A 12,949-nucleotide genomic window follows, 5' to 3' on the forward strand; every position below is an offset into this window, starting at 1 on the left:
CACAGATATACACTTTTATTACACCACTTTCCACAAAAACATTATTCATAATAACAGGCAACTATCAGAGCCACTGCTACATAGTTCTCAGTTTCATGTTGAGCTTGCACCCAAGTGTCTCTTGCAACATCCCAGACCCATCTACTGGCAATCTGAGTAAGAGAGAATAATATAGTTGTTACTTGATCATTTAACCCAAGTAAAATTAACATTCATATACATGCATATATACAGTAATCTCACCATGCTTTTTACAGCAGAAAAATCTTACATTTTTTTTTTAAAAAATACAGAATCAGCTCTTGGGTACTTTTACAGAATTACTTGTAAAACACAAGTATCACTATTTCAGAAATTTACAGGGTATCTGACATGATTCAGTCTGCAAATGGGAATTTAATTTGTCCATAAACAGAGTTCAGATGGCTTCAAAAATCCAAAATGCTCTTAAATCATGACCAGAGACTCAGAATTATTTTACAACAAGTGATCAAAATATGTAACTGAAGTTCTCTATTTCGTTATACCTCATAGCTGACTGCAACACCAAATCCTGTTTTTCAGGTCCCAGACCCTGTGGAGTAGAGGGCCTTCGTGGATCTACCTGTAGGTCTCCAATGCTAAAACCATATCCAAAAGCAAAAATAAGACTTTTTAACACCTTTTTTTTAAAAAAATGGGGAACTCTCAGGTGGTGTTGAGGCCACAAAAATGTCCATGGGGCCTATGAGACAGTAGGCGAGTCGGGATTCCCGCTCGCTGGAGCGCCGTCCCTTCTTGCCCCAGAGACAGAGAATGGAGAGGAAAGAGAACCCCGACCTACTCCAGTGAAGACACCTGAGGAATCTCCACTAAGTGCAGAGGTAGAAGTAAGCAAAGAGTTGAGTGGGATGGAAATAAAAGAAGGATCATTAGAAGAGGTGGGAAAACAGAACAAAAAGAGAGAGGAGATAGAGGTGGGGATAGGAGAGGTGAGAGAAGAAAGGGAGCAGTTGCCTCCAGGTTGGGAATGGATCTGGTTGCAAGATTCATGGGCCCAAAGGTGGGAGAGACTGAGAGTACTTCAAGAGGAAGCAGACTATAGACAACCGTCAGTGATTCCTCCTCAACCATCTTATCGGGGAGAGGCTGAGGTGAGAGAGTGGAGGAGAAAGTCGAGAGAAGAGAAAGTGAGTTGAAAGGGAAAGGCAAGAAATAATTGAATGGAGAGTACAAGAGATGAAGAGAATGGCAGGACGCGAAGGACTTGGGAGGTGCTGGAACCAGGGAGAGATGCCCTTTGGGACAACCCCCTTGAAGGCAAGGCCGTGACTCTGCTCCCTATACCGACGGGCACGTCCTTAAAGGAATGGACTCCTCTAGAATTACTGGGACCCTGGAATACCAGTTATAGTAACCCCTTCTTGTTAGATGGTTGGAAACCCCTTCCTAACCCATTGGAGGAAGGAGAAAAAGAAGACACACAAGTTCAGGACAATTGTTTATTTCTTGGTTCGAAAATAAATGTTTCACAGTTTCCCTTGCAATTGGTGTCGAACCCTCACAGGGCCATATTGACCTGTTTATCACATGTTGCCCACCCCTCCTTTAAAGCAATGATTCCCAATCTTAGATCCACAATGCTAGTAGACTACAAGTCCTGGAAGCTTCAATCAACATGGCTGATGATCACGGACTCTGGAAGTAACAGTCCAACAATATCTAGAAACCGAAGTTTGGGGATCACTATTTTAGCTTCTTTGGCATTTTTTAAACTAGGTGACACACAATAAAAGTATATAGAGTGATTAACATTATGTGTCAATAGAGAGATATTTGTTTTCTTCTGTCATACTAGAAACAATGAAATACACACATAGTGTACAATTAGTAACATAAGGGCTGGTCTTATATTTGCTCACAAAACTGGTCCATCTAGTCCAATATTGGCAACTCTGACTGGCAACAGATCTTCCCCATCCCGATCTTTAGTTGCTGGGAATTGAGTATGGGACCTTCTGCATATAAAGCATGTGATGGCTCCTTTCCAATAGGGGCCTCCCATTCAAGTATTACCCCATCTGATCTTGCTTTCAATTCAAACATGTTCAAGTATGGTGGTGCAATACCATATTAATGGCATTTATTTATGGAGTCACTACCAGAAAAAAGAGCATCAATGGGCATTTTTAAAAAATGTATGCATAATTTTAAAAAGCACAAAGACAAAGCGCCTCTACTATATATTGAGAACTGCAAGGTTGGAAGATTGTTTCCTCTTTCTACTAAGTATTTGGTCAATATGTAAGCTGAACCATAGAAATTATGGAACACAGAATACATGAGATTATTCAACAGTAACAATAAGGCCAAATAGCCAAGCTATATTTGGTTTCCATCACATGGTCTTGATATAAAGAGTAAAATAAAAACACATATGTGTAAACTATAATGACAATTAATGTTAATGTACATTTTGCATGTATGACCTGGCATTCTGAAATGGTAATCAGAAATGGAGTGCCTTAGATTTATAGTTTTCTTTATGTGAAGCAGCATTCTAAATCAGACAATGAATCTACATTGGCCTAATTTGGAATCAGCCTTGAAGAATTTTAGCTGCAAATGAGCCGGACAACGGAACAAAGAAATAAAAAAAGGATGACTCCCTGGAAAAGGGCCAGCCTCTTCCTATCTGCGAGCTCTTTAGCTACCTGCTATTAGAAGCAAAATGTTGGATGACATGGACATTGGATCTGATGTAGCAAAGTGTTTCCTCATGCTTTAGCAATCTCACGAACTCCCACCTAAGAAGTGCTTTGTTACACCGCAGTGCGGAGGAATGAAAAAGTTACAATAAAATCCTGTACCAGCAAACCCCATTGAATTCCATGAGATTTACAGTGACAAGATTGCAATGGTTAGGCATTTTTTCTGAAAACTGAATATGTGTTTACTCACATGTACTGACTGACCAGTCTTTTCCACAAGAAACACTTGAACTATATATTTGTAACGATCATAGCCCAGCTCTTCAAGAACTGCTAAGATTTCTTCTGCAAGGCCTGTGCATGTGGTGCAGCCCTCAGATCCACTGTATTTGAAATCTTGAAGTTTAGTCTATTAAGAATTAAACAGAGTTGCCAGTATTAATATAAAATATTTACACATAGGTGTTTCAGATTTAATTACTATGGTATTTTAAAGTGGTTTTGTAATACGTCCTGTTAACAAAACCATATTCAATTATATAATATTCAGAGTAGTGTATTTGTATCTGAATGTAAAAGATTCCTTTCCTCACTCATGTCTTACCATTCGCACTTTGTACAATATGCCTTTCCACTATACTTTCCACTCAGTTTTGCCTGTCCCTCACAACTGGCAAAAGTCAGCATTCTGTGCTCAATGAGCATACTCAATTCTCTTAAGGCTGTCTCCCCTTTTAGGAACTTAGGAACAATGTACTATTTTGTCATCCTTCTGCAAATGTTATATCCATGCCCAATGTCAGTCAACAATCATTCTTACTCTACCTTTAGGATCCCTTCGACTCTCTTCCTTATTACATGAACTTCACATTTTTTGTAAGGCTCCATTCTGTATGTGTTGCCATATCTTGGCCTTGCAAAGCTGGTCTTGAATGCTAAGAGTTCATTTTTTGTAAAATCTGTTGTGGAGTCGTCATCTGGTTCACTTCCTGAAACATCGTGGCTTGAAGCTCTATGTTTAGCCATCTGTGCAGCCGGGAAACACCGACTTGAATTATTTTAGAATATTTAATCACTTAGTTTAATCATAGTTGAAATAATCATAGATTAAAATACTACTGGTGTTAAATAATAATGCAAAACTTTCCATTTTGAAACCACTGCCAGCCATTTTAAACAAACACTTGGCAGAGAACTTTTAAACCTCCTAATCCATAGTTTCTAGTTTTGAAATCGAAAGAATGCTTCCTCGACAGTGTTGGAGTCAAATCTGGAAATTCCAAGTTCAAATTCTCCTTTCATCATGATCATGAGCTGGTCTCCCATCTGACTGCTATCTCTCAGCTTAATCTAGATCTCATAGATGTTATGAGGCTAAAATTTGGGGCAAAGATGAATGTATGAGGTCTTTGGAGAAAAGGGTGAAAACATAGTAACTTCTCTTCTGAGCCTTTGAAATTTATTGACTTTTGACTCCTTGGAAACATGTATTAATGGAGTTGATGGTAATATGCTATAACTACCTTAACTGGTCACACATTAACACAGAGAGAAGTCCCATTAATGCCTCTGGTCAAAGATACTTTCTCAATATCTTATAGTGATTTAGAAACCTGCAAAACTTATTTGAACAGAGAAAGTAGTGCAATAAGAAGAAATGAGGGTGGCTATCTGTGGCAAAGATAACTACATCATACCATAATCTTAATTTTGGGGTCCTCTGAAAAAAGAATGCCAAAACCAGAGATTCAGTAATGCCATGGAATAACGAAGCCACACATGTGACAAAGAGAGATTTATTTATCTCAAGAGGATGCAACAGAATCCTGCAAAAGAGAACAATCATGCATCTTAAGGGTCTTGGGTTCCCAACAAGCCTACTGCTGTCCCAGAGGCATTTTCCTAGCCACATGAGTGGTGTTCCTTATACTAGAAGACAAAGGCCAAAATACTGACATAGATTATGTTCCACTTAACTGGCTTAACAGTTAACAGAACATGGCAAACCAGGAAAAACACAGGAATGGTTTGTCATGCATGAACTGCTTGCACCAGGAGCTGAACAAACCATGAGGTTTTACTCCATAGTTTACTTACCATGTTATCCTAACACACATGTAGTTTCCTCTTTGGTTTCTTTCTTTCTCAACAAACTACAGAAGAAAGCCAGTCCCAAACCCTGGATCCCTTCTGGTTTATTGGGAGAGAAACAACCCAGACAGAAAGCTGTGCCCATTTGGCTGCCACTGAAAGCATTGATAGGAACACAGCTGGGGGAGATTTAAAACTTTACCCCCTTTCTGCAGCTCACTCATTCCAAAGATGCTATTCTTTTTTGTTCATAGCAGCAGTTGGCTGTCTTTTCAAGCCTGACAATAAGTCCCTTGGTCAATCTCCAAAGGCTCAGGGTAGAGATGGGGGCATTCATATACAAATACAAATATCCCCACAAAGGTGGAAATAATGATTTTGCCGCTGCCGCCAGCTCCACTGAGGCTTTGCAACATTGCAACAATGAGACTAAGTTGCAAATAAGATGGTTCTTTTTCAAATCTCATATCTGCCTTGAATCCACTACATGGGAGCCATGGAGGGAACCAGTTTCTCTGAGTCTCAAGTCCCCTCTCTGCTTGCAGCAATTACAACAATTACCACTTGAGAATGACACACATCTGCTACATATAATTACTTCTCTCCCCTCTTGCTCATGAAGGAATAAGACAAAGGGTAACAATAGCCTGAGCCTTGTTGTGGCTCATGTCCAATCTGACCTGAACCACAGCGAGGATTAAGTGAAAGTAGAGCAGGGCAGTTTTAAAAGGACATCTGGGCTGAGGCTGAAGGCCAGGTATGTTTGAAATTCTCAAATTCTCTGATTCTATCTCTGGCCCTAATATGGTAAATAGGAAAGCCAATTAGATTTGCATACACCTGGGAGGCAAGAAAGTTCTAAGGGTTGGATCATACTTCAGCACTATTAAAGAGCAGGCCGGGTAGGTGGGGCTCGTCAGCTATGGAAGGCAGCCCATCTAGGAGAAGGAAGACTCTGATTTCCAACCTCTGCTGCCTTGCGGCTATATCCACTCATGGAAAAGGCTTCAGGAGTTAACCTAGAGACAAAATCCGGAGCTGGAGTCCCGAAGGCAGTTCGTGTCGTTCTGCCAACTCCTGCGACGTTGCTGGAACCAGTTACCAAGATTCTCTAGATGGGGAATGTGATTGTCGCCGTCAGTGAACCAGTGTTTTAGATGCTGATCTTGACTTAGATCAGTACTAAGGGACTTTTTATGTTGATCTTGAACAGGACCCTTCTTGGCATATGGGCAATGCTTGAACAGTACAAAGATAATGGATATCAGGCAAGTCAGAGCCCAATCTCAAATCACATATTCTTTGACACGCTCTTTGTGAGAAGGTTTTGTTAAGTTGTGCATGAGGTATTGGAGAGCCTGGCTCAGTCTTGATTTGGGAGCTGACACTGTGGAATCTTGGAATCACAAACCAGTCTTGGTTGCAAATGGTGTTGTAGATGTGCTCCTTCACAGAAACAGAGCTGGCATAGAGTACATAATCTGCATGCCCAATAGCTTGATCAGAAGTAGGGTGAACCACTACTGATGGAATCAGTGGTTTTGTTTGGGTTTTATCTTTCTTTTCTTTTTTACTTATTTGAGGTTGATTTCAGTTTATTTTCCCTTTTTCTATTGGTTAGAATCTTTTAATTCCATTGACATGGGTGACTTGTGAGGAACTGAACCTTTCAGTTTTGAAATGAGTTTCAAATTTGAACTTCTAGTGACTGGGTCTGATGGAATACTGGCTGGAACAGCAGACCAGTCTTGCACTGATAAACTCCAGTAGTGTCCATAGCTTTAACTGAGCCTTTATCTGGTTGAGAGTCAGTAAAACTCAAATGTTTTTGTGACTTCTCTCACAAGTACAATTTAAGTTGGGGCTCTTGAGATAACCTTTGTAAATTCCATGCAAATGGAACAGGTCTTCACTGTTACTGAGGCTATAAAGACGTCTACAGTAATATGTTTGCCAGTTTGAGGGACTTTTGCTCTGTGGTCAGGACACTTCTTCATTAAGGCTGAAGTAGCAATTAAAGTGGTGAGAAAAACCACTGAGGAGAAGGGAAGGGTGAGAAAGTGGGAAAGAACTTAAATTAAATTCTCTTTTTCTTTTTTGGGAAACAATGGCGAAAAAGAAGGCAAGTAAATAGAAAAGAAAAACTTACAATTGGGCTTAAAATAGGAATTTAGAACAAACTTTAGGCTCTGAGAGGTGTTGCTGCTGTGGTAGACAGAAAGGAGCTGAGGCAAGGGGACTGGGCACACACAACCCCCCTTGCCTCAGCCTATGTGCAAGAGGAAGAGAAAGCTTTGGCTTTTCAGGCTGGAGAAGATGCCAGTGGTGGTCCACACAGGTGTACCTAACCCATGTGTGTAAATCACATAAGACCATTAAAAAAGCACATTTGCAGTCCTCAAACAACAACAGGCTGGCCATATTGTTAGGATGTTGGATGCCTTTTGCCCAAAACATATCTTCTATGCGGAAGAGCTCATTGCAGAGGCTCAGTTGGGTAGTAAACAAGGGAAACAATTCAAGAGTGCATTGAAGACATTAAAAGATTTTAATATTGATCCTGTTAATAATACTCAAAACAGAAGTATCTGTCAAACAAGTCGCTAAAGAATTTGAAATGAAAAGATATTAAGGATACACAAAAGAAGGGATATGTGTGGAAACATGGATGTAACTTCTTGACAGCCCAACAAGCCCAGGACCAGCTGTTTCCATATCTTCCAGGCTGCCACTGGACTAATTAGTCACTTGTGTGTCCATTATCCTAACAGGGCTCAACCTTGATCACTCAATTTCCGTCTCCCTCGCCCCTTAGATGGCTCCCACGGAGATGGCCTTTTTCAAAACCAAAAGACAAACCTAACGGGTAAAATGTCTTCCAAAGTGAAATCTTCAATAACTGTTATGTAAACTAGAGATTATGTTACTGATATGTAAACTAATGGAGATTATGTTACTGGCTTAATCCCAAATGCCTAATTAAGACGACGATCATATGCAGATTTACTTCGAAGAACAGCTTGCTTCCAAGTAAACCTGCATGGCCCTGAACGTACTCCTACTAAAACGGATGGGTTTAGGCAAATGAACCCCCCTCTCTGGTCCACAGCCTCTCACTTCTCGGCCCGGCACCAGCCACAGCTCTCGGTGTGCGCTACTTCTAGACACTAACCCGGATGAGCGCCTCCCGGTCGAAAGCGCTATATTTCCCCGCCCCGGCCATGGGGTGGGAAGGCGTGGCGGTCGGCGCTTTCTTCTTCTCCATAGCGGACCCACGACTTAAACCACCGGGGATGGAGGGGCGACGGGCAAGACCGCTTTCACCCAACCGCCGCCCAACGGCGCCTCGCGAATGGTTCGAGGAAAGCGGCTCTGCCCCGACCCGCCCCCCCCGCTGGCCGTGAGGCGATGACGTCACTAAGCGCGACGCGAGCCGGGAAAGGCGCCCGAAGGAATGGAGGTAACTGCATACTGCAGACAGCGCCTGGCACTCTTCCCCTTCGGGACTCGACAAGTGCCGACCGCAGATACGTGTTGGTGTTGTTGTTGTTTTTAATTTTTGTTTCGGTCACTTTGGAAATCTTTTCGCCAAAAAAAAAAAAAAAAAAAAAAAAAAGTCAACCACTATTTTCAGAAGCCTAATTGGTATTTTAAAGGAAAACAACAACAACCGTAACTGTTTTGCATTTCCACACTCACTAAAATAATCTCGCGTGTGCGCTTTGTATGTGACAAAAATAAATACAAACCGGGTACCGTTTCGTTGACAGCCGGGAAGCGTGCCTTGGAATAGAAATGTATCATTTACTAGGGGAGCTCTTGACCTCAGTTTTCTTCTTGAACCCGTTACACCCCTCCTTATCTTATGCTTCGTTGTTCTCTTCTGTCTTTTGATTCTTAGTCTTCTGAGTGTGATCACACTGTGATTGCCTTATTGGCTGATGTATTTTAAACTTTTGAAATAGATTCACTTGAAGTTACTGACACTTTGATGTAAAGGCAATGAAGAGGAGGACACTGGTGGTGCCTCTTGCAAACTGTTATTTAGACAGTTGTTATGAGCAATTCTTAATCTCAGCCTGCACCCAATATTTGGAAAGGACGGTACTGAATGGCTGTAACCCCACCTGGCCCAGGTTACAGAAGACATGCACTTCCAGTAGAGGGATAATAACAATGCAGGGTTGTTAAAAGCCACTGTTTCAACCTCAACAACAAAGCATGGTGTGCTGCTTATATATTGTCCCACAGTGCTTAAAGCACTCTCTGCATGGTATACAATTTAATTATGTAGTTTACACATTGCTCCCCACCTGCCCCACAAGCTGGGTACTAAATTTACTGACCTCGAAAGGATGGAAGGCTGAGTCAACTTTAAACCCCTCAGGATCAAACTTGGTTCATGAGCAGAATCCTCACTGTACCACATTAGTTCTACACTATAAACATTTGATGTTTCAGAACTGATTGTCAAAAACAGCAGTAGCTCAGCCCTTTTTGCTAAGTTGCTTTGTGTTCTCTTGTCTCTACAGTAGTTGCTATTTTTTTCTGTTTATTCAGATGTGTCTAACTGATCCAGTTCCTACTTGCCTTTCCTCTACTGTGCACTATATGGTTTGTGAAGCTGGATTTGAGAAAAAGGCAAACCATGCTAATAACAGTGTTGTATCTGATAGTGGGGAGATATATTGGAGGACACTTACAGAACATATATATTATGAAGAGCCAGGTATGTGTTTATCGTAAATTGAAAATGTATTGTTTAGGTATGGCTGCTGTTCTGGGGATCCTTTCCTGAATTAAATCACTTGAAAATCATGCATTACACAATCATTTTTATGTAATTTAACAAAAGTAACTTGTAACATGAGTACAGTGTGCTTTCCTATAGAAGCCTGTTTGAGATCTCCAGGGGCTTTTTTATTTATAGAGCAACTGCCTACCTGCTGACAGCAAGGCTTTTAATGGATGGGATGTGCTATTGTATCCTTGACAGTTATTCAATTTGTTTTAGCTCAATAGTATTTTAATACTGTAATTTGTCCAATTTGGTTTTAATATGTTGTAACTTAAGATGTTTCTCTCTTTTTTAAAAACTATCTTGTGAGTCACCTTGGGTGATAGTTTTAGGAGAAAAGTAGAATATAAAATTCAAAATAATAAAAATCAATAAAGAAAAAAATGCTACATGTCATTCTTTTACATATATGTTACTTCGGAAAAAGTGATGCATAATTCTTAATGATTTTTACTGATAATCTCTTCTTATGGAGAATGATGTTTCTATTTGTAGAGGTAAGCGACCTCATAGCTGCTTGTGAACATATGCCTCTTTTTAAAAGTCTTCTGGAAGTAACTAGATCAAATATATAGCAAGAATGAGCTATCCTTTTTCTGCAGGGCGGGAAAGGGAAGAAAGAGGTGGCAGAAAGAGTAAATGGGTGACTGAGCCATTTTTATTCAGGCCTTCTTTACTGCTGATTTCAGTCCCCTTTACAGCCTGCATATAGGTAAATGGAATATGGTGCTGGACCCCCAAAAGGATTGCCCAGTCCTGTCTATAGAATATGAGGTAATGGGGCAATTCAGAAATCCCCAACCCCCAGTCTGCAGCCTGGTGTTAGTCCATGGCCTGAGCCAGACTGGGCCGCAGAGAGAGACCTCTCCCCACCCCTGTATGCACTCTCCCCCGCACAGCCTGTTTGTGCATGCGCATGTGTGCACACAAGCGCTGCACTGCCCTTTGCGCATGCGCACGAGAGAGCAATCCTTTGTACATGCGCACAAGCACAGGGGGGTGCCCCGCCTTCCCTAGCTAGTCCGCGGGGCTAAAAAGGTTGTGGACCGCTGCTTTAGTTGATTAGATACTGTTTTCTTGTTTTACAGATCAGACTTTGGAGTATGTAAAAAGTGTGAGATCTGTAGGTCCAGTGTGTGAATCTATTCACTTGTACTTACAATCCCTTATCAAGGAGCAATTTGAAGACCAGTTTATGGTGTGGTTCCAGTGGACAAACTGCTCAGAGGTAGGAAAATAAATTCAGTTTCAATAAACATTATATATCATGACAATGGTGCAAGCTGGGCCTATATACCAAATTAAATTGGAAGTATGACTGTTGCACTTTCTTGCTGTAAATACATTGGAAAAAGTGATACCAGATTACATTTTTAAAAATCTTCTATACTGCAGATCTTTCTTGAAATGTTTGACACCATAAAGGGTCCAGATGCTACAGCAGTTGCACTTAGCTTAATGAAGCTTACATCATGTTTGGAACGAGCCTTGGGTAATGTAAGTGCTAAAATCTTATATTTTGGAAAGCTTTAGGTTAATAGGATGTTTTTGCACTTGAGAAACTGGCCTAATAATCAGAAGGTCGTAGGTTGCATGTAATGACTAGGTAGTTTCCTTGTCAGGGCATTGTGAGAAGTTGCTTTCAAATGTTTACTGTAAGAGTGAACATGACAGGAAGCAACCAAAAAGGTTTCAGTTTGCCTCCCATGTGCAGAGGATCTCTTGCCATGCCAGATGTCCAACAGTTGCTGGCTGATGGCACAGAAACTGCATCTTCCAGGAACAAGTGCAAGCACTAGATAGGTGCCTTTTTCTGTCTTGAGCAGGAGCAGCTATAAAGGGCCAGCTGATTTTCCAAGCAAGCCATCGGGGGCTTGGAAGGAGGGGTTATGCTGAGTCAGTAGGCAGTAGCACTGAAAACATGAATAGCGTTCTAACCATTTCAGAATATCTCTCGAAAATAGAATACAATTGTTAATAATTAAAGCTTTAATTAGGTTGATTTCATACATAGCTTTTTTGATTATTTTTCTGAGTAAAAAATACAAATTTATAAGATACTTTAATGATTTCATTTTTTGAGTGAATGATTGAGAGAAAAGTAAAATGTAAATTTTTAAAAAATTCCCAGGTATTCTTATTAATTGGCAAAGATTGCCCTTTTCTCCTGAGAGACTTGGTTGCATCTAAGGAACTAGCTACAGTGTTTGGGAGATCAGTGGTGAGTATTTAATTCTTGGAATGCAAAGGCTCGTTAATAACCCTTTAATTTTTATTCAGTGGTTGATTTTCAACAGTATCTACCATATTTTTCCGTGTATAATAGACACCCACATATATGACGCCCCACCAATTTTCTAACTCAGAATTTCTTTCTTCGTAAGGAAGTGGAGAGGGAAAGCAGAGATCAAGGTTCTTTCTTTGCGAAGAAAGTGGAGGGGGAAAGCACTTTCTTGCAATGAAACTGGAGGGGGGGCACTTTCCTCGCAAGGAAGTGCTTTCTTTTGAGGAAAGTGCTTTCCCCCTCTACTTTCTTCCAAAAAGAGTGGAGGGAAAAAGCAGGAATCATTAAAGCGATTCATTAAAGTGGCTCCCGATTTCCCCCTCCACTTTCTTTTCAAGAAAGTGGAGGGGGAAAGCACTTTCCTTGCTAGAAAGTGGAAGGGAAAAGCAGGAATCGAAGCGTTTTGATGATTCCTGCTTTCTCCTTCCACTTTCTTGCAAAAAAAGTGGAGTGGGGAAGCAGGGATCAAAGCGCTTTGATCCCTCCCCGTCCTTACTTCCGTGTATAAGACGACCTCAAATTTTTAATCTAAATATTTTAGAGAAAAGTATCATCTGATACATGGAAAAATACGATATATCTTTGTGGCTTGGATAAGAATACTATGCACAGGGCCAACAATATTTTAACTGGGTTCAGTTGGCAAGCCATTTCACCCAGTGGCCATTGAGGCTTGGCTTTTCTGTCTGGCAGTGACGTTTTATAGCAGGAGTAGGCAATTTCCTGGACACAAGGAGTCTCATTGAACGCTCCTCACTCCTCCAAGGGTCCACAGCGCATATTCCTGCTACTGCCATGCTGTGAAATTTTAGCAATGGTGCAGCATTCAAAAGCTACCATTGCCTTCAAAAAAACAGTGTTCAAGAGCTCTCATGTTATAAATCAGAATTGTGGTTCAAAGAGTGTAGTTGGGATTTAAAGTCTATGTGTATTGTGCACCAGACACACTCTGTTTCCAGATAAAATTGTAGCTTTTTTGTTGTTGTTTTCCTGTCAATGCTATAGCAGCAAATTTGGTGACGGAGTTCAAAAAATGGTTAGAAGGGACACCTGCAGCCATTGACTGTATGTTGTTCAGACCTGTTT

General features: G+C 40.9%; 2 protein-coding genes across 4 annotated transcripts in view; one reads left to right on the top strand and one right to left on the bottom strand.

The window, feature by feature from the left end:
• Positions 1–8,189, bottom strand: DYNLT2 (dynein light chain Tctex-type 2). Of its 2 annotated transcripts, none has more exons than XM_020801219.3 (4): positions 7,954–8,189; positions 3,516–3,716; positions 2,941–3,099; positions 1–152 (listed from the first exon to the last, which is right to left on the bottom strand). In XM_020801219.3, exons 1-4 carry the CDS (start codon positions 8,044–8,046, stop codon positions 42–44), a joined length of 564 nt encoding a protein of 187 aa, XP_020656878.2. In that variant the 5' UTR covers positions 8,047–8,189; the 3' UTR covers positions 1–41. The 2 variants fall into 2 exon arrangements, with proteins under 2 accessions (XP_020656878.2, XP_078239292.1); XM_078383166.1 differs by lacking the exon at positions 1–152 and adding an exon at positions 446–620 and having other exon boundaries at positions 7,954–8,173.
• Positions 8,112–12,949, top strand: part of ERMARD (ER membrane associated RNA degradation) — a 25,241-nt gene continuing 20,403 nt past the window's right edge. For both annotated transcript variants that reach the window (XM_020801205.3, XM_072993865.2), the window contains exons 1-5: positions 8,112–8,241; positions 9,342–9,510; positions 10,668–10,807; positions 10,975–11,076; positions 11,711–11,800. In XM_020801205.3, the coding sequence (XP_020656864.3) occupies positions 8,236–8,241; positions 9,342–9,510; positions 10,668–10,807; positions 10,975–11,076; positions 11,711–11,800 (507 nt within the window). In that variant the 5' untranslated portion in view covers positions 8,112–8,235. The remainder of the gene's footprint in view (positions 8,242–9,341; positions 9,511–10,667; positions 10,808–10,974; positions 11,077–11,710; positions 11,801–12,949) is intronic.

This window comes from Pogona vitticeps, chromosome 1 (assembly GCF_051106095.1).
Source record: "Pogona vitticeps strain Pit_001003342236 chromosome 1, PviZW2.1, whole genome shotgun sequence".
NCBI lineage: Eukaryota > Metazoa > Chordata > Lepidosauria > Squamata > Agamidae > Pogona > Pogona vitticeps.